The 25,888-nt window shown below is 45.9% G+C and overlaps 3 protein-coding genes across 4 annotated transcripts; 2 read left to right on the top strand and 1 right to left on the bottom strand.

The window, feature by feature from the left end:
- Positions 1 to 287: 287 nt before the first annotated feature.
- Positions 288 to 13,914, bottom strand: S100A1 (S100 calcium binding protein A1). Of its 2 annotated transcripts, XM_087914096.1 has the most exons (4): positions 13,781 to 13,914; positions 10,960 to 11,062; positions 3,002 to 3,150; positions 288 to 655 (listed from the first exon to the last, which is right to left on the bottom strand). In XM_087914096.1, the coding sequence occupies exons 3-4, from the start codon at positions 3,140 to 3,142 to the stop codon at positions 512 to 514; spliced, it is 285 nt and encodes a 94-aa protein (XP_087770222.1). In that variant the 5' UTR covers positions 3,143 to 3,150; positions 10,960 to 11,062; positions 13,781 to 13,914; the 3' UTR covers positions 288 to 511. The 2 variants fall into 2 exon arrangements, with proteins under 2 accessions (XP_087770222.1, XP_087770221.1); XM_087914095.1 differs by lacking the exons at positions 10,960 to 11,062; positions 13,781 to 13,914 and adding an exon at positions 8,981 to 9,120.
- Positions 13,804 to 14,562, top strand: S100A13 (S100 calcium binding protein A13). Its single transcript, XM_026720236.2, has 2 exons — positions 13,804 to 13,956; positions 14,255 to 14,562. The coding sequence occupies exons 1-2, from the start codon at positions 13,804 to 13,806 to the stop codon at positions 14,390 to 14,392; spliced, it is 291 nt and encodes a 96-aa protein (XP_026576021.1). The 3' UTR covers positions 14,393 to 14,562.
- A 4,136-nt stretch (positions 14,563 to 18,698) lies between these two features.
- LOC113449222 (protein S100-A14-like) lies at positions 18,699 to 25,379 on the top strand. The gene is made up of 4 exons (XM_026720235.2): positions 18,699 to 18,807; positions 19,132 to 19,266; positions 22,497 to 22,643; positions 23,740 to 25,379. The coding sequence occupies exons 2-4, from the start codon at positions 19,237 to 19,239 to the stop codon at positions 23,869 to 23,871; spliced, it is 309 nt and encodes a 102-aa protein (XP_026576020.1). The 5' UTR covers positions 18,699 to 18,807; positions 19,132 to 19,236; the 3' UTR covers positions 23,872 to 25,379.
- The last annotated feature ends 509 nt before the right edge of the window (positions 25,380 to 25,888 follow it).

Raw genomic sequence — 25,888 nt, 5'->3', positions numbered from 1 at the left:
CAAATAAATAAATGAATGAATGAATAAATAATTCTTCTTCTTCTCCTCCTCCTCCTCCTCTTTCTCCTTATTTTAGCTGCCCAAACGCCACCTCCCCAGGGCCATTTTGTGAGTGCGCCCACAAAACCAGGCTCCAGACTCCCGCTCTCACCCTGGCTCCATCTCTCTGCTTCCTCCCAGTCTCCCTTCTTGCCTGAAGAGCCCCAAACTGCCCTTCCACCCTTCTTCCCCCCCCCAAGACCCCCCACTGTACCCCCATCCCAGAGACCAGACCAGGCCAGGCCCAGTGCACACTAAATAGCTTTTTAATCAGCAGCGCTGCCTCAGCAGGCGGGTTACAAGGCACCTCGGGCTGCTCTCAGCCGGGCAGAGAAGCCGCAAGAAAGCGGGGGGGGGAGGAAAAAGGCACCGCGAAGAGACAGCAAATGTCCCCCACCGGGGTCAAATCCCCCGACCCCCCCAAAAAACCCCTAAGCTTTGCTGCGTTCCCACGACGGCCGCTCGGCGGGGCTCAGGTTTCCTTCGAGAAAAAGGGGTTGCAGGCCACGGTTATGGCGGCCACCAGGATCACAAACTCCTGGAAATCCACTTCTCCGTCGCCGTTCTCATCCAAATCCTGCATGATCTTGTCCACCACTTCCGGCTCTCTCTGGGTCTGGAAAAAAAGAAAAAAAGAAATCGGACGAGGATTTGGTGGGGGGGCGCAGTGGTGGGATTCCATTTTTTTTTTAAAAAATTACCGGTTCTGTGAGTGTGGCTTGTTGGGCGTGGCAGGGGATGGTTACGGCAAAATCCACTAACCTGCTTTCCAGCTCCGTTCTCCTGCGCAGGGCAACCCAAGGAGACCCAGCCGATCAGCTGTGGGCGTGGCTTGGGTGGGCAGGGGTGTTCTGTGGGTGTGGCTTGGGGGCTTGGTGGGCGTGGCAGGGGAGGGGGTATACTGCATAATCTCTATTCCCTCCCCAACCCACCAACCTGCTTTCCAGCTCCGTTCTCCTGTGCAGGGCAACCAAAGGAGACCCAGCGGATCAGACTTTGGGTCCATCCCCAGGAGACTGGGAGTTCTAGTTCCGCCTCAGGCATGAAAGCCAGCCGGGTGACTTTGGGCCCATCCCCAGGAGACTGGGAGTTCTAGTCCCGCCTCAGGCATGAAAGCCAGCCGGGTGACTTTGGGCCCGTCCCCAGGAGACGGAGTTCTAGTTCCACCTCAGGCATGAAAGCCAGCCGGGTGACTTTGGGCCCATGCCCAGGAGACTGGGAGTTCTAGTCCCGCCTCAGGCATGAAAGCCAGCCGGGTAACTTTGGGCCCATCCCCAGGAGACTGGGAGTTCTAGTTCTGCCTCAGGCATGAAAGCCAGCCGGGTGACTTTGGGCCCATCCCCAGGAGACTGGGAGTTCTAGTTCCTCCTCAGGCATGAAAGCCAGCCGGGTGACTTTGGGCCCGTCCCCAGGAGACTGGGAGTTCTAGTTCCTCCTCAGGCATGAAAGCCAGCCAGGTGACTTTGGGCCCATCCCCAGGAGACTGGGAGTTCTAGTTCCACCCTCAGGCATGAAAGCCAGCCGGGTGACTTTGGGCCCGTCCCCAGGAGACGGAGTTCTAGTTCCACCTCAGGCATGAAAGCCAGCCGGGTGACTTTGGGCTCATCCCCAGGAGACGGGGAGTTCTAGTCCCGCCTCAGGCATGAAAGCCAGCCGGGTGACTTTGGGCCCATCCCCAGGAGACTGGGAGTTCTAGTTCCGCCTCAGGCATGAAAGCCAGCCGGGTGACTTTGGGCCCATCCCCAGGAGACTGGGAGTTCTAGTCCCGCCTCAGGCATGAAAGCCAGCCGGGTGACTTTGGGCCCGTCCCCAGGAGACTGGGAGTTCTAGTTCCGCCTCAGGCATGAAAGCCAGCAGGGTGACTTTGGGCCCATCCCCAGGAGACTGGGAGTTCTAGTCCCGCCTCAGGCATGAAAGCCAGCCGGGTGACTTTGGGCCCGTCCCCAGGAGACGGAGTTCTAGTTCCACCTCAGGCATGAAAGCCAGCCGGGTGACTTTGGGCCCATGCCCAGGAGACTGGGAGTTCTAGTCCCGCCTCAGGCATGAAAGCCAGCCGGGTGACTTTGGGCCCATCCCCAGGAGACTGGGAGTTCTAGTTCTGCCTCAGGCATGAAAGCCAGCCGGGTGACTTTGGGCCCATCCCCAGGAGACTGGGAGTTCTAGTTCCTCCTCAGGCATGAAAGCCAGCCGGGTGACTTTGGGCCCATCCCCAGGAGACTGGGAGTTCTAGTTCCTCCTCAGGCATGAAAGCCAGCCGGGTGACTTTGGGCCCGTCCCCAGGAGACTGGGAGTTCTAGTTCCTCCTCAGGCATGAAAGCCAGCCGGGTGACTTTGGGCCCATCCCCAGGAGACTGGGAGTTCTAGTTCCTCCTCAGGCATGAAAGCCAGCCGGGTGACTTTGGGCCCATCCCCAGGAGACTGGGAGTTCTAGTTCCTCCTCAGGCATGAAAGCCAGCCGGGTGACTTTGGGCCCGTCCCCAGGAGACTGGGAGTTCTAGTTCCTCCTCAGGCATGAAAGCCAGCCAGGTGACTTTGGGCCCATCCCCAGGAGACTGGGAGTTCTAGTTCCACCTCAGGCATGAAAGCCAGCCGGGTGACTTTGGGCTCATCCCCAGGAGACGGGGAGTTCTAGTCCCGCCTCAGGCATGAAAGCCAGCCGGGTGACTTTGGGCCCATCCCCAGGAGACTGGGAGTTCTAGTTCCCCCTTCCCCCCATTGCTTCTCCTCCTCCTGCCTTCTGGCGCTTTGGAGAATAGCTGGACTCCCCTCTTCTTCGGGGCAGCCCCTCAGATAGATTGCTTATCATGCCCCCCCCCCCACTTCTTTTCTCTATAGACTAGATGACCTCCAGGGTCCCTTCCAGCTCTATTCTGACCGACAGAAGAGAAAAGGGGGGGGTGGGGAGGAGAGAGAAAAGCCCAACTGAAAGAGGAAGGACCCCCGGGCGTCCATCTTGTCTCACCTCCAAGAGGCAGCCCAGTTCGTTCTGCAGCAGTTCCTTCAGCTCCTTCTTGCTCAGCTTGTACTTGTCACCTTCCTTGCCGGAGTAGTTGTGGAAGACGGAGATGAGGGTGTCCACGGCCGTCTCCAATTGCGACGCCATCCTGGGGCCTGCAGAGAAAGGACCGGGGGGGGGGGAGAAGGATGCTGAACGAAGGCACCTGCGTCGCGAAAACCTCTGGCATTGTCTGTCTAAAGAGCAACTTGGAGGGAGGGAGAACACGCCTTCCTTCTTTCCTTCCTTCCTTTCCTTCCCTTCCATCCACCTATTTATCTACCCATCTATCTTTTCTCCCTCCTTCCCTTCTTTCCCTTCCATTTATCTATCCATCTATCTATATTCCTTCCTTCCTTCCTTCCTTCCTTCCTTCCTTCCTTCCTTCCTTCCTTCCTTCCTTCCTATCCACCTATTTATCTAACCATAATTCCTTCTGTCCCTTCCATTTACCTATATATCTATCCATCTATCTATATTCTTCCCTCCCTTTTTCCTTCCTTCCTTCCTTCCTTCCTTCCTTCCTTCCTTCCTTCCTTCCTTCCTTCCTTCCTTCCTTCCTTCCTTCCTTCCTTCCCATCCACCTATTTATCTAGCCATAACTCCTTCTTTCCCTTCCATCCACCTATTTATCTACCCATCTATCTATCCTTTCTCCCTCCTTCCTTCCCTTCCATTTATCTATCCATCTATCTATATTCCTCCCTCCTTTTTCCTTCCTTCCTTCCTTCCTTCCTTCCTTCCTTCCTTCCTTCCCTTCCCTTCCCTTCCCTTCCCTTCCCTTCCGTCTACCTATTTATCCATCTATCCAGGGAGGTTTTGGCCTCACTGAAGGGGTAACCGATACAAGATAGGAGACGGGGGATCGAGTGTCTCTGGCCAGCTCCGCGTGGACAATAAGGATTGTCCCCAGAGGCCGCTCGGATGATTGAGGTGAAAAGGACCTTTGTGGAACCAGAATCGGGCGAGAACAGAGGCGCCGTGAAACCAGATATCGGGACGAGCAAAGGATCCGAGTTCGTGTTACGGGCTGGGAACTTGAAGGACATCTCAACTATTTCGGCATAAATCATGCAAGGAGATGGCATGAATTATTGAATCGGGCTCTTGACTTTGTCCTGGGTTAAACGGGGCCAAAATCAGTTCAGGTCAGGCTGGACAGCAACGTCCGGTACCGGTGTGGGATCTCGAAAACGGAGAAAGCCAATCCGTTGGGTCGATTGGCTTGGAGACCCAAAAGGACCATGGGGAAAAGGGGCGGAGCCAAAAGAAAATGCTAGCTTGGGGGGCGGAGCCAGGAGCAGCACGGGAGGCGGAGCCAATGAACGGGAAGACACCTTTCCGACAGAAGTACGGATCGTCCTCATTGTACTTTTGCGAATTGCAGACATCGCTGGATGAAGAAAATTTACGGCGTATGAAGCCAACTCTGGAATACGTAATTTACGGTCACCTGTGACCCTCTTTCCTCCCCCTCCACCCTGGGTGTGTCATCAATCAGATTCTCCAACAAAGCACCTGGGCTGGGTGTCAACAATCACATTCTCCAATGAAGGATTTTTTCCCGGGCAGGAGATCCGGTAGCCTAGCTACAACCTTTGTAAGATAAGAGTTGGAATGTACTTCTGGTTTTAAACTGCCCCCCCCCTTCAGATTTCTCCCCTCCCCCTCCCTTATTTATGTCAACTCTAAAAAGACCATAGAAATATTTTACGAGTTGACGGAAAACAGGCATAGGAAGGTTTTACGCCTTGACACCCGCGTGCAATACCCGCCGTCCGTCACCAGAGGGCGCCCGGCCCTTGCAACCTCTCCCTGCAAAACATTTAAAATCTGATTTTGCAAGAGTCAAATGACAAATCCCAGCTATTTCCTAGGGCCGGGCCCTCATTCCAGCTGTCTGAATTCTGCTGGCCTTTCATTCTTCTCTTTCTTTCATTTCCGGTCCCCAAGAAAGAGTTAAGCAACCCAGTCCTGGTTTTTTTTTCTTTTTTTTCCCTTCCCAGGACAGCTGCAATTTCCATCTGGAATGTTCTCAGTAGCCACCCAAGCCACAAAAGTTTGGTTTATTTTCCCCAACCCAAAACAGGTCGAGGGAGTCTCCCAGTCTTGCAAAATATTATTTTTGGGGGTGAATTTGACCGGCGTTTTCCCAGGACAGAAGCCTTATTATTCTTTTCTTATATAGTTTAATTTATACATTTTTCTTTAACGTACACAAATGCTTCGCGAACTTTGTATTGTCTGGGTCTATCTGCTTATATATAGTAATTTTTTTTCCAGTTTCTAATTTCTACCTCTATTGTCTAGTCATTGGTAAAACAAATCCCTTATTGAGATATATTCTGTACTTTCTTTATCCTTTGTCTTTAATGTCAACCTATCCGTTTCTGTGCAATCTAGTTTTTTTTTTTTTTTCATTACACTTTCTTCTGGGGGGTATTTCCTCATTTTAGAATTAGAATTCTTTTATCGGCCAAGTGTGACTGGACACACAAGGAATTTGTCTTGGTGCAAATGCTCTCAGTATACATAAAAGAAAAGAGACATTTGTCAAGAGTCAAGAATCATAAGATATAAGACTTAATATTAGTCACAGGGGACAATAAGCAATCAAATCATACTAGGAAACAGTCAATAAAAATTGTAAAGATACAAGTTACACTCATACAGTCACAAGTGGGAGGGGATGGGTGATAAGGAGTGATGAGAAGATTAATAGTGATAGTAGTGCAGACTTTGTAAATAGTTGGACAGTGTTGAGGGAATTATTTGTTTAGCAGAGTATTTATTTAGCATTTTTCCAGAGCTGTGCAAATACAATTCTTACTGTTAGGATATGCAGTTCTAAATATATATTCTCTTTATCATATTTTCCTGGTATTATGTCTAACAAAAAATATTTCTGCCTTATCATCTATGTGCTGTTTAAACATTTTTTCTCACCAGGCATGTATTTCCTTGCTTTCGCACATGTCCACCACATATGATAATATGTGCCCGTGACCCCAATTGTGACCGTCGTAAAGGCGAGTCCATTGTGCCAAGCGTCCGAATTTTGATCACGTGACCCCGGGGGATTGCTGCGACGGTCGCGAGTGGGAAAAACGCTCACTTCTTTCAGTGCCGTTGTTAAGTTTGTACCGTCCGTAAACAAACGGGTTGTTGATCTGTATGGGATCTCCTGCTTTGAGCAGCGGGTTGGGCTGGATGACCTCTTGAGGCCCGTTCCGACTCTTTTTATTCTCTGTTCCTTCTGGAATGGGGTGTTTCTATCGGGCTCAAGCGACTTATTCTTTCTTTTTTCTTTCTTTTGTTTTGTTTCAGGCACCAGCGCGGAGAAAGGGAAGGCAAGGCAGACACCAACACACACACACACAGACACACACACGCAAAAAGCTGTTTACAACGTTTTGCTCTCTGCCCAAACAAAGCAGCCATTCACAGAGCCGCCAGCCTTCGCCCAGCCCCGTCCCAGGAGGACAAAATACCCCTTTTGACCAGGGAGGAAAAACGGGAAGCGAGAACTCGACCAAATGAAGGGCGAAAAAAATAAATAAATCCAGGACTGAGAACCAGATTGAAAATCCCCCCAAATTAGAAAAAGACTCTCGCCAGAGGGCAAAGCGGGCAAAAATTGCGAAGGAATTTTTCCAAACTCTTCCAAACTTTGCGAATCAAAAAGAAATCGAACCCTTTTTATAATGAAAAAAAAAAAAACAGCCATTGATGGCCTATGTTTCATGGTCAATTCCTTCTCCTCCTCCTCTTCCCTTCTTCTTCTTCTTCTTCTTCTTCTTCTTCTTCTTCTTCTTCTTCTTCTTCTTCTTCTTCTTCTTCTTCTTCTTCTTCTTCTTCTTCTTCTTCTTCTTCTTCTTCTTCCTCCTCTTCTTCTCCTCCTCCTCCTCCTCCTCTTCCTCCTCCTCCTCTCCTTCCCTCTTCTCCTCCTCCGTTCTTCTCTTCTCCTCCTCTTCTCCTTCTCCTCCTCTCCTCCTTCTTTCAAGCAGAATTTTCTCCTTGGAAATTCATGTTGCTTCAGGCTGGCTGACTTTGAGTTATTTTAATTTTATTTCTAGTTCATTTTTATTTATTTTTTTATTTCTCTCTTCCCTTCGAACCAATATACGCATCTCTTCAGCGTTTCCTGATATGGGTAGTTCTCGACAATAATTCGTTTGGCGACGGTTCAAAGTCACAACGGCAATTTTTTTTTTAAAAAAAAAAGGAGGGAGTGACAACCATTTTTCACACAACCATCTTTTACTCTCTAAGGGCTCGCTGAGCCTAAATCCAAATAAATTAAAAAGCAGCGCCTTGATCTACATCGACACAGGCAGCCTGCGGATTGGCCATTCTGATTCTCATTCGCTTCTATTTCGAATTTCAATTCCAATCTGGGAAGAAGCGCCTGGTAACATACTTTTTTGAGGTGTTGGCCCAAATATTTGTCGTGTTTTTCTAAGCTCTGCGGGGAGAGACACGAGGCTGTGTTATTATTTGTTATTATTATTATTATTAATTGCTCCTAGGGAATGACATGTAGGCCTGTTGCAGAGCTCCTTGTCCCTATCAGCTGCTAATTACATGATAAATAAATCACAGCATGATACATGTTTGGGGATGGGGAAATGACCGATTTTGCAACCCTCCTTGAAACAAAAAAAGAAAAAGAAACGATTCAACCAACCCAGGTAATCCAAGTGGATGTCCAAATATCTCCATTATTCCTAATCCTGACATTCTCCTCCAAATCACAGAACCGGACAGGATGGGAGAAAAAAATGTGATTATTTTTAAAAATAAAAAATAAAAAAATTAAAATAAATTGCCTGCGCGGGGTGGGGAAAATTTCAGTTGCTTTTGCCAGGTTTACACTGGATTTCCCCTAACAAGCTAAACCCGGTTCCTTGAAATCTGGATTAAAGCTTCACTTTCTTGCGTCTTTTGATGCTAAACTTCTGGTTAACTTTGGCTCCGTTGGGTTCATCAAGGCTCCCCACCCCTGCACCCCAAACCGGTTAGTTCAACAAACAGGTTCCCCCAAAGATGGGTGTGTGAACTCAACCCTTCCCCAAAACTTCTCCTCCAACCCCCCCCCCCCATTCTTGGGAAAAAAGGGAGGGGGGGAAAATTCCCACTTCAAATGCAATTCATGAATTCAGCTTCGAAGTGTCATTTCGGGGAGGGGGACACACACACACACACAAAGATCCTTGCATCCCCTCTAGACACACACACACACACACACACATAAAGATCCTTGCATCCCCTCTAGACGCACACACACACACACACATAAAGATCCTTGCATCCCTTCTAGAGAAACACTTACACACACACACACACACACACACAAAGATCCTTGCATCCCCTCTAGACACACACACACACACACACACACACACACACAAAGATCCTTGCATCCCCGCTAGAGAAACACTTACACACACACACACACACACACAAAGATCCTTGCATCCCCTCTAGACACACACACACACACACACACACACACACACACACATAAAGATCCTTGCATCCCCGCTAGAGAAACACTTACACACACACACACACACACACAAAGATCCTTGCATCCCCTCTAGACACACACACACACACACACACATAAAGATCCTTGCATCCCCGCTAGAGAAACACTTACACACACACACACACACACAAATATCTTTGGTGAAGTTTGCATTGGCGAATAGACTCACGAATGCAAGAATTGTTGAATTATTATTATTATTATTATTATTATTATTATTATTATTATTATTATTATTTGCAGCTGGGAAAATCCGGGCTGGGGGATGGGGGCAGAGATTTGTGGGGGGGGGGAGCTGGGGGGGGGAGATAGAAACACGCCAAGGGTTGCAGGCTCTACCCACTAGGCCACCCCACCCTCCCTCTGCCCTTCAGAAGTTAACGGGAACGACTTACTGCACAGGAGGGTGTAGCAGATGGCTTGGCTGGACGGGTGGCTGGACGGATGGATGGACGGAACGAAAGAAAGGAAGGAAGGAAGGAAAGGAAGGAAGGAATGGTGGGAGGTTGCAGGGGGTTGGGGGCTGAGTTTTGCCCTAAAACCCGAGCCACGGACCCTCCCCACCGGATCCTCCCCACCGGGGACGACCAATAGGGAAGGTTTGGCAAGCCAGCCCCCCGGGAGACAGATGATGATTTGTTTGCTTCCTACAAGAACAAAAGGGCGATTGTGAGCTGGTCAACCTGTTCCTTGGAAATAGGAAAAAGGAGGCAAGGACTCGCTGCTTTCGGCCTGGCCCCCGGCTGACTTGTTTAGTGACCGTTCCAAGTTATGACGGCACGGGAGTGGGGTGGCGGTGGGAAGGGACTGGGTGGGAGAGGCATTTCTCACACCTTTGCAGCGTTTCCTGCCTCCCCCGCCCACCCCACCCCCCACGGAACAAAATTGGGACGCTTTGCAACCGGTTCGCCTGGTTTAAGGATGGTTGCAGCCAAGGAAAACAAAAAAAATCTAGGAAGAGCTTGGCTGGGTCAGCCAGATGGCCTCTGGGGAGCCCGCTTAAGAGGCTGGCTTGCGGGGCTCCAACAGGGGAGGAAGAGGAAGAGATTGGACAGTTATTGGTCTGAAATGGTATAGGGTCTCCTGCCTGTCCCAAGGGTTGGACTAGAAGACCTCCGAGGTCCCTTCCAATTCTTTTATTCTGTTATTCTACTATCCTTCCTTCCTTCCTTCCTTCCCTTTATCTCCTTCCTTCCTTCCCTCTATCTCCTTCCTTCCCTCCGTCTCCTTCCTTCTTCCCTTCCAACTTTCCCTTTATCATCTTCCTTCCTTCCTTCCCTCCCTCTATCTCCTTCCTTCCTTCTGATGTTCCCTCTATTTTCTTCCTTCCTTCCCTCTATCTCCTTCCTTCCTTCCTTCCTTCCTTCCTTCCTTCCTTCCTTCCTCCCTTCCAACTTTCCTTCTATCATTTCCTTCCTTCCTTCCTTCCTTCCTTCCTTCCTTCCTTCCTTCCTTCCTTCCTTCCTTCCTTCCTTCCTTCCCCCTTCCAACTTTCCTTCCTTCCTTCCTTCCTTCCTCCTTCCAAATTTCCTTCTATCATTTCCTTCCTTCCTTCCTTCCTTCCTTCCTTCCTTCCTTCCTTCCCCCCTTCCAACTTTCCTTCCTTCCTTCCTTCCTTCCTTCCTTCCTTCCTTCCTTCCTTCCTCCTTCCAAATTTCCTTCTATCATTTCCTTCCTTCCTTCCTTCCTTCCTTCCTTCCTTCCTTCCTTCCTTCCTTCCTTCCTTCCTTCCCCCTTCCAACTTTCCTTCCTTCCTTCCTTCCTCCCTCCCTCCCTTCCTTCCTTCCTTCCTCCCTCCCTCCCTTCCTTCCTTCCTTCCTCCCTCCCTCCCTCCCTCCCTCCCTCCCTCCCTCCCTTCCTTCTCCTGCCAGGCCCTGCTGCTGGGGTCCTCCTGTCTTCAGCTGGCATTCCTAGACAGACTGGGCTCTAAGCACTACGCAGCGTTGCCTCTAAAGTCATCCGGGCTGCCTTCCCTCCTCGAACGTGTCCCGGCTTGCAGCCTCTGTCTGGCGGGCGGGCAGCCTCGGAAAACCAATGGCGGGCAGCCCAGGTGTGTCAAGGGTGAGCGGGCATGCCCAGGCGAGCACCAGGCGCCTCCGGGAGGGGACTCCAAGCCCCAACACCTGGAAGCCCAGAGAGGCTCCCTCGCTCCCACTGGGCAATGATTTAAGAGGGGTGGACTTCAACTCCCAGAATCCCCCAGACAAGCTCTGACCCAACCAGACTCCTATTTCCACCCCCACCAGAATAATCTGGGAACTCTCCAAAAAAAAAAAAGGTCTCCCTTGCGGGGCAAACATCCTCCTAGTTCCAGATGACGGAGATTGAGGTAGACTGCAACTGAGGCTGGAGGTTCCTCAGATCTGCCACTAACCTGAGATGTAAAGCAGGCGGCTTTTTTTCTGGGGGGAGTGTTTCCATCCGAAGGGGTAACGGCGCTCCTTTTTCCCTCGTCTTCTTCATCTCTCAGCCTTCAACTAAACAAGAGAGAGAGAGAGAGAGAAATGTATGCTATATTTTTTATTTTAGAAAGCAGCTTTGCTGACTTACCACTTCAAAGTGCAAGTCTTAAAGGGGAAGCAGAAGATCTATCTATTCATCTATCTATCTATCTATCTTTCTTTCTTTCTTTCTTTCTATCTATCTATCTATCTATCTATCTATCTATCTATCTATCTATCTATCTATCTATCTATCTATCTCTTTTTCCTTTCCTCTTTTTTCACCTCCTATCCTTTCCTTTCCCTTCCACCTTCTTCCTTTCCTTTCTTTTCCTTCCCTCCATTCCCTTCCCTTCTTTCCTCTTTTTTCACCTCCTTTCCTTTTCTTTCCCCTTTCCTTTCCTTTTTTCACCTCCGTTCCTTTTCCTTCCCTTCCCGTTCCCTTTCCTTCTTTTTCCTTTCCTTTCTTTCTCCTTCCTTCTTACCCTTCCCTTTCCTCTTTTTTCCTTTCCTTTCCTTCCCTTCTTTCCTTTATTCCCTTCCCTTCCTCTTCCTCTTTCCTTTCCTTTCCCCTTCTCTTCCCTTCTTTCCTTTTTTTCCTTTTCCTTCCCTTCCCTCCCTCCCTCTTCTTCCTTTCTCCTTCCTTCCATTCTCACCTTCCCTTCCCTCTTTTTTTTTCCTTTTTGCTTTCCTTCCCCCTTCTTTCTCTTTCCCTTTCTCCTTCCTTTCCCTTCTCAAGCCCCATTTAACCCTGGCTAAATGTGCATTTTTCGACTTTCCGAAGGTCAGGAAGCGTCCCTGGTTTTGCTCAAGGAAAAGTTGGGGAAAACTTTCGACTGGGCGACAACAGACTTTGGGGACAGGGGCCGCCCAGCCCAACCCAATCCTGCCAGCCAGCTGGGGACACGCACACATCCTGCTTCTCCATCAGGGCTAAACAAGACTCATCCATTCCTGGTTACTCCATGCCAAACCAGCGAGAATTCCGATATGTTTTGGGAAGGGGAAAAAAAAATGAAAATAAGAGTTTTCCAGTCTACGGGACGCTTCGTTCCATGGTTGCAAACATCTAACACAAGCGGCTCCTTTACGCCACCACACAAGGTCCAGTTTTGTTCTGCAGGGTGTTTTTTGGGGGTGTGTGTGGAGGATTTATTTTAAACGCTGGTCACTCCAGTCTGGAATCAAGTGTTTCCAAAGAAAACTCTGTTTATGGGTGAAGAGTTTCGGAAGAGGTCTGCCAAGTGAGGGAGGAGACCAGGCTGTGGAAAGAGAAACCGAATACTTCAAGCGACTTTCCCTTCCCCACCTCCCGATCCAGGCCCTATAAAGCGCTGCCCACACCTTCCCACCTGGAGGTCTTCACTGCAAGGGACCAAGGTTCGGGGTGAGTGGTCGCGCGGCTGCGGGAAGCGGTGGGGGGAGGGAGAGAGGATGGATATGGGGGAGGGCTGGGATTTTCCTCCGCTTAGAGAGCCTGCATGGGGCCTGGAGGGAGAGGGTTTGGGTTTGTGAATGAACATTTGGGATCAGTTCATCTTTGGAAAGGCGGACGGAGAGCCAGAGCCAGTAGGTAGGTGCGATAGGCAGACAGGAAAAGAAGGAAAGAAAGAAAGAAAGAAAGAAAGAAAGAAAGAAAGAAAGAAAGAAAGAAAGAAAGAAAGAAAGAAAGAAAGAAAGAAAGAAAGAAAGAAAGAAAGAAAGAAAGAAAGAAAGAAATATAGAAAGAAAGAAAGAAAGAAAGAAAGAAAGAAAGAAAGAAAGAAAGAAAGAAAGAAAGAAAGAAAGAAAGAAAGAAAGAAAGAAAGAGGGGAAGGATTAGAAAAGATTAGTAGATGGATGGAAAAGATTAGTAAATGGATGGATAAGATTAGTAAATTAGATTAAAGATTAAAAAAGGATAGAAAGAGGAAGGAAGGAAGGAAGGAAGGAAGGAAGGAAGGAAGGAAGGAAGGAAGAAAGAAAGAAAGAAAGAAAGAAAGAAAGAAAGAAAGAAAGAAAGAAAGAAAGAAAGAAAGAAAGAAAGAAAGAAATATAGAAAGAAAGAAAGAAAGAAAGAAAGAAAGAAAGAAAGAAAGAAAGAAAGAAAGAAAGAAATGAAAGAAAGAAAGAAAGAAAGAAAGAAAGAAAGAAAGAAAGAAAGAAAGAAAGAAAGAAAGAAAGAAAGAAAGAAAGAGGGGAAGGATTAGAAAAGATTAGTAGATGGATGGAAAAGATTAGTAAATGGATGGATAAGATTAGTAAATTAGATTAAAGATTAAAAAAGGATAGAAAGAGGAAGGAAGGAAGGAAGGAAGGAAGGGGCAGTTAGAAAATATTGCTAAATTGATGTATAGATTAGTAGATAGATTAGAGTAAAGATGAAAGAAAAAGAAAAAGGGAAGAGAAAGAAAAAGAAAGAAAGAACAGTTAGAAAAGATCAGGAAATGGATGGATGGATAGATTAGTAGATAGATTAAAGATGAAAGAAAAAGAAAAAGAAGAAAGAAAAAGGAAAAAAGAAAAGGAAGGAAGGAAGCTACAGAATAAATCTAAGACAGATTCCAGATATATTTAGGATCCCTTAACCCCCCTTGCTTCGCGACGGAGGGACCAGTTTCAACCGCGGTCGTAAGCCGAGGAGTACCTCCTGGGGTACTTGCTTTTCAATCCCGTCTTCACAAAATGCATCCCCACAGCTTTCTTCTTCACCCCCCCCACTGTTTCTCTCCCACCCCACCTTCCTCTTCCTCTTCTCTGGCCAGCCTGCCTCACCCCGTCCTCCGATCCGATCCGCCATGGCCAGCAGCGACCTAACCGAGCTGGAGAGGGCTATCGAGAAAGTCGTGGACATCTTTTTCCAGTGTGCTTCCCGTGAAGGCAACAAGGACACCCTCACCATCAGCGAGTTTAAAGAGCTGGTCACCCTCCAGCTGCCCAACCTTATGAAGGTGGGCTTGTCCAGGGGAAGGGAAGGGAAGGGAGGGGGGGTGGGAAATGGGAAGGGGAGGACCCAGTGGTGGGATTAAAAAATCTCCACCAGAATGATTTCTTCCAACAACTAGTTCAAGAAACCGCTCGGAAACTTAACAACCGGTTCTTGGAAACCGGTGCGAACCGGATAAATCCCACCACCTGTTTTAGGAGAAGCGGGGCAGGGAGTGTTTCCCCCCCCCCATTTAAAAAATAATTTTCTCCCCTTTTGTGCCTTTTCTTTTCCCCTTTCCTCCCCCCTGCCCCTTTTTGAAGAACGTCGGGAACCTGGAGGAGAAAATGAAAAGCTTGGATGTCAACAACGACCAGGAGCTGAAGTTTGGAGAATACTGGCGGCTGATTGGCGAGCTGGCCAAGGGGATCAAGAGAGAGAAAGTGGGGAAGAAGAAGTGATGGGGAGGGCGGATTGGTGCATCAAGGAGGAACGAAGACAGGACCACGAAACACACACACACACCTCGGTCGCGTGTCAGTCGGGGAGGGGGGGAAAGACGTCAGGACATCGAGGGTCACTGGCCTCTCGCAGCTTTCTAAAATTCAAATAAATAAAAAAAAATCCCAGACTTGGTGGCTTTCAACGTTCGACGGCCAGATCAATTAGGTCTGAGTTGACGTGTTGACATGTGCGTGCGTGTGTGTCAAAAGAAACAGGGAGGGAGGGAGAATAGATCCCTGACAAATTGAACCCAAGATCCGATGCTGGGATCCTGTTCCAAGGTCCCATAACCGCACGGTTGCTAGGTGAGAACAACAAATGACTCAAGGTAAAGTAGATAAAGACAGGAACATACCGCCCAACAAGAGTTTATTAGGAAAGGAAGATAAGTTTGGGGAGGCTTTTTCGCTTCCAACAGGAACACGTAGAAGAGAAGCCAAGGTTGAGCTCTGGAAAAAGTGGCAGAGAAGAGCAACCAAGAGGATGAAGGGGCTGGAGGATGAAACAGACGAAGAACGGTGGCAGGAATTGGATGCGTCTAGTCTGACGAAAAGAAGGGCCAGGAGTGACATGATAGCTGCCTTACAATCTTTATATATAAAAGCGAAATGCCCCTCACGCTTCATCACAAAATCTCCAGAAGCGTAAAGCCTACAAACTTTAAATTTGGCGTGTCTGTTCCTCTTGGCTTCTTAGGTGCTCACTAAGAAAGGATTTTTCGAAATGACCATCAGAGCATTTAGAGTATTTCCTATATTATTATTATTATTATTATTATTATTATTATTATTATTATTATTATTATTTAACACGCTCTGATGCTAAGGAATTCTACTCCCCACCTGGAAAGAAATCTCTTCCAAATGCAAAACACAAACAGAGAGGAGTTTCACTTACACTTTCACAGCACCAAGCAGCTTCAGTCCAGAATGGTTGAGCTAAGCCACGCCCAGGCTCCTCGCTGTCTCCTCCTTGCTCACACAGAAAATACGGTTTCACTTTCCAAACAGCCCTCCACTCTCTCACACATGGACAGGACGCTAGCCAGATGAATACCGATGGATGCTGGTAGGCAGGGGTAGAATTTCCCCTCCCCCTTATTTTCCCTCCCCCAAAAGCTAAGCCTAGAAGGAAAACTGATTGAAGAAATATTTGAATGTGCAGAAAGGAACAGCTTAAATATTAGAAATTAAAGAAAAAGAAGAACCTGAATATGACATGGGATGGCACTTGTTTTATAAGTGGCTAGAAAATAAAATTAATTAAAAGGGATTAGATGTAATTATAAAGCAATGAGAGAAACTAGTGCAATAGGTATATTGAATATTGCTTACATTATATATATATGGGAATGTGATTAGTATTATTATACGGTTACACTGTTAAGAAGAGTATTAGTAGTAATCGTTAACCCCATGAAATATGTATCTAATCGACACACGATCGAAATGGCATGGATTTATTGTTATGTTAAAAATAAAATAAAAAATTTAATTTAAAAACAACACACAAACTATGCCCAACCGCATAGTTTCGTAGTGAAGCCCAGGTATCCAGCTAGTAAGGTATAATCCCAACCCACTTTTAGGATCACATAGGAGAAGGACCAACCAGGTGCCCCAGGAGAAAGCATCTCATCTTCACTTCATCCCAAGTCTTCCTTGGTCCTCCAGGTTTGTGTCTTCTCGGTGCTGGTTGGGCAACACTTACCCGACCCCGCCCACCAGCCAGGCCAGGTAGGCAGGGTCAACACTCCCCCCCACCACCTCTCCAATCCACCGACTCTTGGAAGCTGCCGAGATGCCTCCACCAACCCTTGGATCACACGAAGACCAGCTCGACGAGTCGCTGGGGAATGAGAGCCGTCTTCGCAACGGCGCCAACCGGATATGAAGCATCTGAGTTGCTTCAAGCACGCGTCGGATACGGGGAGCAATTTTGTGGCCGGGTGAAATAGGTGCCGAAGAATTTGAGTCTGCAGGGCGGTGATGCTATGTCACCGTGGAGACGGGATCAGCTGCTAAATTGACAGGGCAGCTGAGCCCAAATGGTGGGTGTGAGAAAGAGAGAGAAAGAGAGAGAGAGAGAGATATATGAGACAGAGAGAGAGAGAGAGAGACAAGAGAGAAATCAATGCATCAAATCCCGAAGTGAATAACCTTGCTAAATCGCTCGTTTAATTTAATTTAATTTTTTTTAAAAAATAATTTTATTGAATAAACATTAAAAAAACAATTGAACACAGCGCAACCTTTTGGGCCATCATTTTGACCATACAAACTATAGTATAGAGAGACGCGTAACAGTTAATTTCCTTTTTCCCTTGTGTTATTAATATAGTGCTAGCTGCATATGGTTTCTATTTCTATTTTTATTTTCTAATTTATTTTGTCAAGCAGTTATTGGGTAACAGGTATAAGTATAAACATGGTTATGAATCCATGAAATGGATACGAATAAGAAAAATAAAAAGAAACAATAGGACGGGGACGGTAGGCACGTTGGTGCGCTTATGCACACTCCCTACAGACCTCTTAGGAAAGGGGTGAGGTCAATAGTAGACAGTCTAAGGTTAAAGTTTTTGGGGTTTGGGGAAGAAACCACAGTCAGGTAGCGTATTCCAGACATCAACCACCCTGTTGCTGAAGTCATAGTTCCTGCAATCGAGTTTTGTGCGATTAACCTTGAGTTTGCATCTATTGTTTGCTCTTGTGTTGTTATGGTTGAAGCTGAAGTATTCATTGACAGATAGGACATTGCAATGTATGATTTTATATCCTGTTCTTAGATCGGACTGAAGGCGGCGTAGTTCTAGATTTTCTAGGTCTAGGATTTCAAGTCTGGTGGCATAAGGTCTTCTGCAACTATTAGCAGAGTGGAGAACTCTTCTTGTGAAATATTTCTGGACTTTCTCAACTGTATTAATATCCGATATGTAAGGCGGGTTCCAGACTGATGAGCTGTATTCAAGACTAGCAAACGTTTTGTTTACACTGATCTACATTGATCTACAATTATATACATATTGCTAAGTCGCTCCTTTGTGTGGTCTGCAATGATGGTTTGTCAGACACCCCAGGATTAGGGCACGCAGGGAGCAATGGAGAAGGGAGCAACATGAGTTGCGTGGCCCTGATTCCCTTCATTAGCAGCAGCTGGGAACACAGTGTTTAAAAAGGGAGTTTGCGCACAGCAAGTTCTTGGGAGCAAACTGTGAATTATCCGGTATTGTCAAGGCTTTTATCTGGGGTCCTGGCATCTTCCCAACTGTGTGTGTTTTGTTGGCCTTTCAAGTCTGCAATTCCTTCTCCTGCCCTGTCCAGTTAATTGCTACAGCATCGTTTGTGTGGATTTTTAGCTACAGTTTGTGTGTATTTTGTTTTTGGACTGAATTTCCTCCACTTAAAGACTGTTTTGGGGAGAGTTTTTTTTTTTTCTCCAGCCGAAGGTAACCTGGACATTGGGGGCAAAGTTGGGAGGTATTAAAGGGACTCTTCTTACTTATGTGACTGTGTTGCCTTTGTGCCACACCCCTTTGGGTCATCACAGACCAACTATCCAGAGAAGGTGATTCTTTGTCTGGTTGGCTCACAACAAAGTCCAAAAGTCCAGCTGTGATAAGGACTGCTGGACAAACAACGTCAGAGAACCGATAAATAAATATTATTTAGGTCTTCAGGAAGGAAAAGTGGAGAGCTTTCAATGCTGGGGGCTCTCCAAGTTCTGCTCTCAGCTCAACCGCTGGAACCTTCTAACTGAGATGCCCTTCTATGAGTAGGACCTTCTTGAGAACTTCCCAAAAGGGCTGTTGGTCAGACGGAGACTTCTTTCCCTGGGAACAGGCCTCCCTTCCTCATGAGGGAACCCCTTTGCCACCCTCAAAGCTGGAGATATCTCCACTAAAGAGCCCCCTTCAACCTCAAGCTCTCAAGGAGCCACCAAGTCCTCCTAGAGAAGGTCCCACAAGGGTGAGGAGAGAATCCAAAGCCACACAGCACCCCCCCTCCCAACCTTCGCCCGGGACTTCCCATGGAGCAAATATGATTGTGGGTTCCCCACACACACACACCAGTGTGAGGCGTGCTTCTCCTCAACCATCTCAACGAAGTCAACCAAGCCAACGGTGAACTTGGACCATGGGGGAAGGGAGGAAGCAGGCTCATCCTTGAGCTGTGAGTAAGGACAGAGCAATGGGTGGCGTCTGAGCGTTGTCTTCTGGCCGGGGGCCAGCCAGCACAAAGGAGGAGAAGATTGCACCACACTTGCAACTCATCTCTCCCTCCATAAGGTGTCTCCCGGACACACCTTCCCGAGGTATAAAACCGTGGCAAGGCGACAACCGAAAGCAGCACCTCCAAACCCTATCGAGCAGGTAAGTCAGCCTTCTGTCTTGAGGTCCCCTTCCCCCCAAAACCAAGGTGAGGACCATTCGAGAGTTAGGGTCTCCCCTTCTTCCCTTCCCTTCCCCATCTCCTTGGCAGCTTTTCCTCCTCTCTCCCCTTCTTCTCTGAATCTTCTCGGATGGACAAGTTTGGGCAACTCACATCTCCAAACTTGTTTAGGGCAGCCCAGAACAGATCTGTACGGTGTGGGGATGGCTCAGTTTTCAAGGCAGACACCAAAAAGAGCGTTTCACACACACAAACACACACACACAAATAATTCTTTTTCTGCTTTTTCTCCTGCCCTGTGATAGGAAACCCCACTTGACTTCTTCTCAAGCTCCAGAAACCCACCTCTGCTATCTAGAGGGAATTTTTTTGACGGTGACACCGAGAGTCCAATCTGTCGGGGAAGAACGATGGGTTGTCGATGTGGCAAGAAACGAAAGGTGAAAGGAGAGGGGGAAATGGGGTGAGGTGGGTTGTGTGTTGTGGGGTGTTTTTTGGGAGGGTGAGCAACAAAAGACAGAAGGAAGAAGATGGGCCTCATTTCAGGGTATTCTTGAAAGGCAACACGAGGAGGTGAAATTTGGAGAAGATCTCCACGGTATACGGGAGGCACCTTCAATGTCGTTGCCCCAAGTTAAGATGCCTTAATTCCAGATCGGGGAAGAAGCTCGAGGGAGTAGATAAATTTAATTTTCAGACGAGGAAGGTCACCCCTTTCCAAAACCTGGTGGAGAATTGCTTAGAAGAAAAACCCTAATTTTTTTTTTCCCCTTGGTTGTTCTCAGTCCACACATGGCTATAAGAGCTTCACGTGGCAGGAAGCTTCACGATCCCAGGGGTGAAAATTAAGAAAAATCACCAAAGATTAAGACAGTTTGGCCCTGGAGGTTGGTTCTCCTTGGCCAAAACTCAGAAATTTTGGGAGAGATGTTCAAATTTAATTGCTTCTGATTCTCATTCAAACTCTTCCATTTTCATTAAGAACCAAGACATTATTCTACTATATATCTATGCTGAAGACTAATTTTTCCTCTTTTGCATTCTCTTTCCCTTACAACTACTACTACTTCTTCTTCTTCTTCTTCTTCTTCTTCTTCTTCTTCTTCTTCTTCTTCTTCTTCTTCTTCTTCTTCTTCTTCTTCTTCTTCTTCTTCTTCTTCTTCTTCTTCTTCTTCTTCTTCTTCTCCTTCTTCTTCTTTTTCCCACTATCTTGCATTTTATCTCTCTTTGAAACTTTAGCAAAGCGGATTGCATTCAAGGCAAAGCTCAATAAATCGAATGTATTGGAGCAAGCCCAGCTTTTTGGGGTAGGGGCCCTTGGAGAAAATATATCTATGTGATTGCTAGAAATAAAAAATGATGGCATATAAACGATCAATCAATCAGAATATTGAGAGAGGAGGCCTATAAAAAAAGTCAGCAATCTTTTCCATCAAATGCCACCATATCTTTGGCTCCAAAACCATGCTAGGAAAAAAAAATCTTCATGCCAAGCAGGTCAACTTTTCGATTTCAGTTTTTCCCACAGGAATTGAAAATAATCCCAAGTCGAACACTGAGTCACAATTGTTCTCCGTGTCAGCAAGAAACAAAGAGAAGAGGGGAAAAAAAGGGAAACGGGTTTTGGAAACTTCAGAAGACAAATGGATTAGGAATATTTTAGAATTTAATTTGGATCGCGTTCTGGGTTCAAAAGAATTCACCAACAATCCAGCCACGCTTTCTTTGGCTTTGCCCCTTCCGGTTAATTTGCAAGATAAAATGGCTCAAAGAATGAGACTGGATGCATCTGCGTCTTTTTAAGCATCCGAGCAAGTTCTTCCACTTGATTAAAAATCTTCATTGCATGGAGTCATAAAAAGATGGCCCCAAAATTTAACATTTTCAGCTTCTGAGAATCAAGGGTTAAACTTGCAGATGGCTAAAATCCACGTCTTTCTGGTGAGAAACTCCAGAAGTTGCATGTATTCTGACTTTAATTTGTTTATTTTAATGTATTTCTTTCCCAGCTCCATGCAAAACAATCCAGGAAGAGATTCTTCTTAAATGTCAGAAAAATGTGTAGCACTCTAAATATTGGAAGGAGCCATTTCTAACCAGGGTCATTGCTGATTGGAGTTAATTTCTATCCTAAAGTCTATTATATTATTTGCTTTAAATCCTGGGAAAGATTCATCAGGCCGGTGTTGCAAACGCTTGCTTTCAGATTCATTCAAAAGAAACCATCCTTTAAAAAAAAAAATTCTCATCTGTCTCAGCCTCAGATCTATCGTTTAAATCCATCGTCTGATTTGGCAGGTTTTGCAATTAAATGTCAATAAACCAACCACACCTGGGCTGGGAAACTTGCAATATTTATGTTGCTTCGGAGAGGCCTGAAAGAAATGAGTAATGCAAGGAGTTTTATTTGGGATAACTAGGAAAAACAAAACAAAAAAGGTGAACATCAAAATTTGGGTTAGAAAGAAGCTTTGAAGCATAGATTTTTACTTCTTTCTTCCATTGTCTTTTTCCCCGGAAAAATAAATCCATTTTACAGATTTTGTTTTAATATAAGTCTTCTCCATCGTTTTGCTCCAGCGGATGTATTTCCCCTCACAATCCTTCCCAAAGGATGCTGTAGCTGGGGCATTCTGAGGAAATCAAAATGGCTGCTAATTTTGCAAACATTGTGGCTACGGGCAAAATTTTCTCCTAGCTGAGAACTCCTCAATGTTTCTTCTTCTTTTTTTTAAGAAAAAAAATGAAATTTGCACACCAGGTGTGCAGCAAATGCTACCAGAAACAAGTGGATTTGATCAGGAGATATAAAAGGCGCAGTCTTGATCTTGGGCTTTGACAACTATTTACCCTTTCATCCTGTTACAGTGGTTTCTTTCTCGACAGGCATCCTGGCTTGTGTTAAGCCAACACTGAGAGGCATCCTGGCTGGTATTAAGCCAAAGTAATTTAAAAAAATGGTTTCAGGTGAGGGATTCAGATGAAATATCTCTCCTTTGGGAGAAGGGACACAAAAATAATTCCATCCATCCTCCCAAGTTTTGAAAGACTTTCAAAAATATTTAGAAATTCTTTTTTGGCTCCCAATCCTCTCCCAGCTTGATACTTTTCCTTGCAAAAAGTCCAAAGGAGACATTGTCTGAATGAGTTACCTGCCCAGGTCGCATCATCTCAAGTGGATGTGCTTTGCTTGGTATGTTGGGTCTCAGTCGACAACCTGATATTGCAACAAAAATATTCTGCTTTAATGTTGATTTGAGAGTAAGGAACCAATGCGTTTTATTCCTATTCCTCCACCAAAGAAAATTGGATTTCCACACACACACACCTATTATTCTGCTCCCTTTTTCTATCTGTTCTGCACTGTGCAGTTTGTTCTTTTTCTGGATCTTTTTCCACCCTCTGTTTTGTTGAAATTGTCGGGATCCTCTGGGGCTTTCTTAGGCTAACGAGTGACATCTCTTCCCTTTTGCGAAACCATGTCCCAGACTTTGGCGTAAAAAAGTTTGGATGCCTTAATGAGCTGAGTGTTTCGGGGAGGGTGCAGTTGTGTAGGAAGGAGCCTAGCAGGTTGGACAACTTTGGAAGAGATTGTACACGGGGATGACGTGGCCGGGATGGATCTTACCTGTTCCTTCTCTTCCCACCTGTCTCCTCGCCTGCTATGCAGGATTGCCAAGAACTCACCGATGTGGAACGGGCCATCGAAATTGTCATCAACAACTTCCACTGTTACGCCGTCAAGGGACACAAAGAATGTTTGACGCCCAACGAGTTGAAAGACCTGGTTGGACAGAGGCTACCACACTTAGCCAAGGTGAGATCAACATCGCCGGGACGCCCGGTGTCGAAGAGGGGAATCGGGGCACCGATAAATCCCCCAAGAAGCCGTTCGGCTGGTTGAAATCCTGCTCGGAAGTCTTTCTCTGAATTCCCTTGGTCAGAAATTCCTGCGTTTGGGGCCACCGCTGAAAAGGCCCCGCCGTGCGTTCTCTTTAGGTTGCAAAAAATCTCCTTTTCCAAATGAAAAGAAATTGGTTGTTGTTGTTTTTTCCTGCTGGGGCAAACCCCCAGATTGTGTTTCAACGCAAAAATCCCAGTTGCATTTCAAGAGAATAAAGTCTAGTTTGCATTTTAATGCAAATGTACACGGTTTCTGCATGAAGGCAGGCAATTTATTTGAAAACTTCTTTATATTCTGGAATGATTTACTTTAGTTTAGTTTAGTTTAGGGTTTAGGGTTTTAGGGTTTTAGTGTTTAGTGTTTAGAGGTTAGGGTTTTAGTGTTTAGAGGTTAGAATTTAGCGATTAGAGGTTAGAGGTTAGAGTTTAGTGGTTAGAGTTGAGTTTAAACTACATTTTCAAATGGATTAAGTGCTGTCAAGTTAATGTCAACTCATAATAATTATTATAGATAAGGTTTTATTTCAGGACTTTAAAATAAGGTAGAGACCGAGCCTCAGTTTGACAAGGGACTACTTTCTAGATTTTACCGCTCAAAATATGCCCAAGAAAATATCCATTAAAGAACAGAGAAGTGTGCCAAAAAAATAATAAAGATGACCAAAGCTGCACATCAAAAAAATACATTGCTTGCAAAAACGTGCACTAATTAATAACTGGCTATAAACAACCTACTGAAAATAGTTGCTATTAAGATTCTTATCATTTAATCCATTCAGCCCCACAATGCAGCAAACGGACTGTAAAATAAAATTTAAGCAAGAGATTAAGTCCATACAAGGAATGCATATATATAAAAAAAGCATCACCCCCAGTCTGATCATTTAACAAAAATCTCAAAACTGGGGAGGTTTTTTTTTAAAAAAAAACAACAACAGCAGGCCTAAGATCTGTTTATTCTTCCTTTTTTAATTTTTTCTGCTTCTGTGTTTCTCCCCTCACCCTATCAGGGAGTTGAGCCTCTGGATGAGAAGATCGAATGCCTGGGAGATAACGAAGAAGCCAAACTCCAGTTTGGAGAATACTGGGACATAATGGGAGACGCTGCCAAGGGATGCCGCATGCCGAAAGGGAAGAAGTGAAGAGGCTGAGCCGAGTTCAAAAGACGACCGTGGACCCACTGCCCAGAAGGAAGCGCTGGGCGATCTCAAATGTATTATTCCATGCAGTGTTAATTATTTGGGGTGGGGTGGGGGACCTCATTTGATCCACTCGATTTGCCTAACCTAGGTTCTTCTTGTCTTGATACCAAGAAATATTTCAACCCTGGAGCCAGAAGACAGAAATTTCAGGGTTTTAAAGAAAGAAAAAAAATTAAAGACTTCTCAAATTTTAATTTTCAGAGCTCCCGACGCCAAACTTTACAACCTTCTTACAGTTTAAAGCTTTGTTGTTGTTTTTTTAACTGAGCTCTGAAAAAAAAAAAATCACAAAAGATTCTCCTGATCCAGAATATTTTTAATTTTCAGCTCTGATGTTGGCAGCGTTTCATCCTGGGACTGTTTTAAGGCTCCAATTCTGTACTTCTGTTTTGTTTTTTGGTTTTGTTTTTTTGGTTTAAATTAGAGGCTGAGAATTTTGCTTTGAAAAAGCCCCCAAAACCTCTCATTTTCAAATGTGTACCTCGAAAATGTCTTCAACATTCTGTTAAATATATATAAAGTATATATATATATATATTATATATATATATAAATATATATTTAAAAAGTTGCACGTATAATTTTATATATCGCTGCCAAAACCGGAATGTGATAAATTGAATTGAAAACTCAGATTTCGCTCGTTGTTTCCTGTGTTCGTTTTGCGTTCTTAAAAATCTACTTTCTGTGAAACTAAGGACCGGTAGTTGCAGAAAAAGTTATGGATCCAAAACGGGGTGGGTGGATTTAAAAGCCCAGAATTTTGACACGAAAGAGAATTGGGGGGAATCACATCCATAGGAGCGTCTTAAAAATAGAAATTGGGGTTTATACTGCCTCTTGGGAAGTGGGGTAACTTTACACAGCAGTTGGAGACATTCAGGATTGCAGAATTGGAATGTCGGAGGGTCCCCTGAAGATCATCTAATCCACTCCATAATGCAATCGCCTTTCTCTGAAACCAAGGCATATGTTTGGGCCCAGCATACCCCTATCCTCGGTGTCAATCTAGTTATTTCCGGATTCCCTTTTGGTTTCCTGCTTGAGCAGGGGGTTGGACTAGATAGCCTCCAAGGTCCCTTCCCGTTTTTGTTATTCCAAACCCACCAGACTGGTTATTGTAGGAGCTGAGGGCAACGGGAACTCCTCGAGACAATCCAGAAAAGTTTCTGCAGATGTGGCCCAGCTGCAAATCCAACCAATTTCAAAGCCAACACGCCGAACGACCAAGCATTGGGAGATCCATCTTAAATTGCAAACTTGCAACCATCATCCCCCAGTCGGCCCTGCCCTGCCCCGCCCTGCCGCACCTGGCAGGTAAAATGGCTTTCCCAACCCCCTGCCTCCGTCGTTTGTCATCTCATTTTTCCCTTTTTTTTCCTGTATCATGGATGAAATAAGAGCAAAATAAATAAATAAACAAAAATAAAAATTCCATATTTCTGCTAGCTTTCTGTGTACTGATTTTCTCAATGGGAAGGAACAAGAAAGGTGGAAATTAAGACGTGGGTGGAAGAAGAGATCAGAGGCAGAAACTAGGCTGGGGGTGGCAAGCGAGGTAGACTGCCTCTGCACCAGGAGGTTTTTATCTCCTTTCAGCTTGCCCAAATTTGCCAAAGACCCAAAGCCAGCCAGGCTTGCAAACTCACTCTCTGAAAAGATGGGATTGGTTTATGAAATCGTGGCTACCCAGGATCCTGGTTCGCCGGCTCCTGTTCCAACCAACAGCAATGTTTGATATCCTGGCTAAATAAAGTTTTGTAAGGATGTGTTAGTTTGACCCCCCACAAGGATCAGAGGTAAAACATTGGAAGAAGGAAGAAGGAAGGAAAAGGGGGAGAAGGGGAGGAAGGAGGAGGAGGAGGAGGAGGAGGAGAAGGAGAAGGAGGAGAAGGAGAAGAAGAAGAAGAAGAAGAAGAAGAAGAAGAAGAAGAAGAAGAAGAAGAAGAAGAAGAAG

Source organism: Pseudonaja textilis, chromosome 16 (assembly GCF_049901715.1).
Source record: "Pseudonaja textilis isolate UNSWEBS1 chromosome 16, rPseTex1.2, whole genome shotgun sequence".
NCBI lineage: Eukaryota > Metazoa > Chordata > Lepidosauria > Squamata > Elapidae > Pseudonaja > Pseudonaja textilis.
This window is presented reverse-complemented; position numbering and strand designations above follow the sequence as displayed.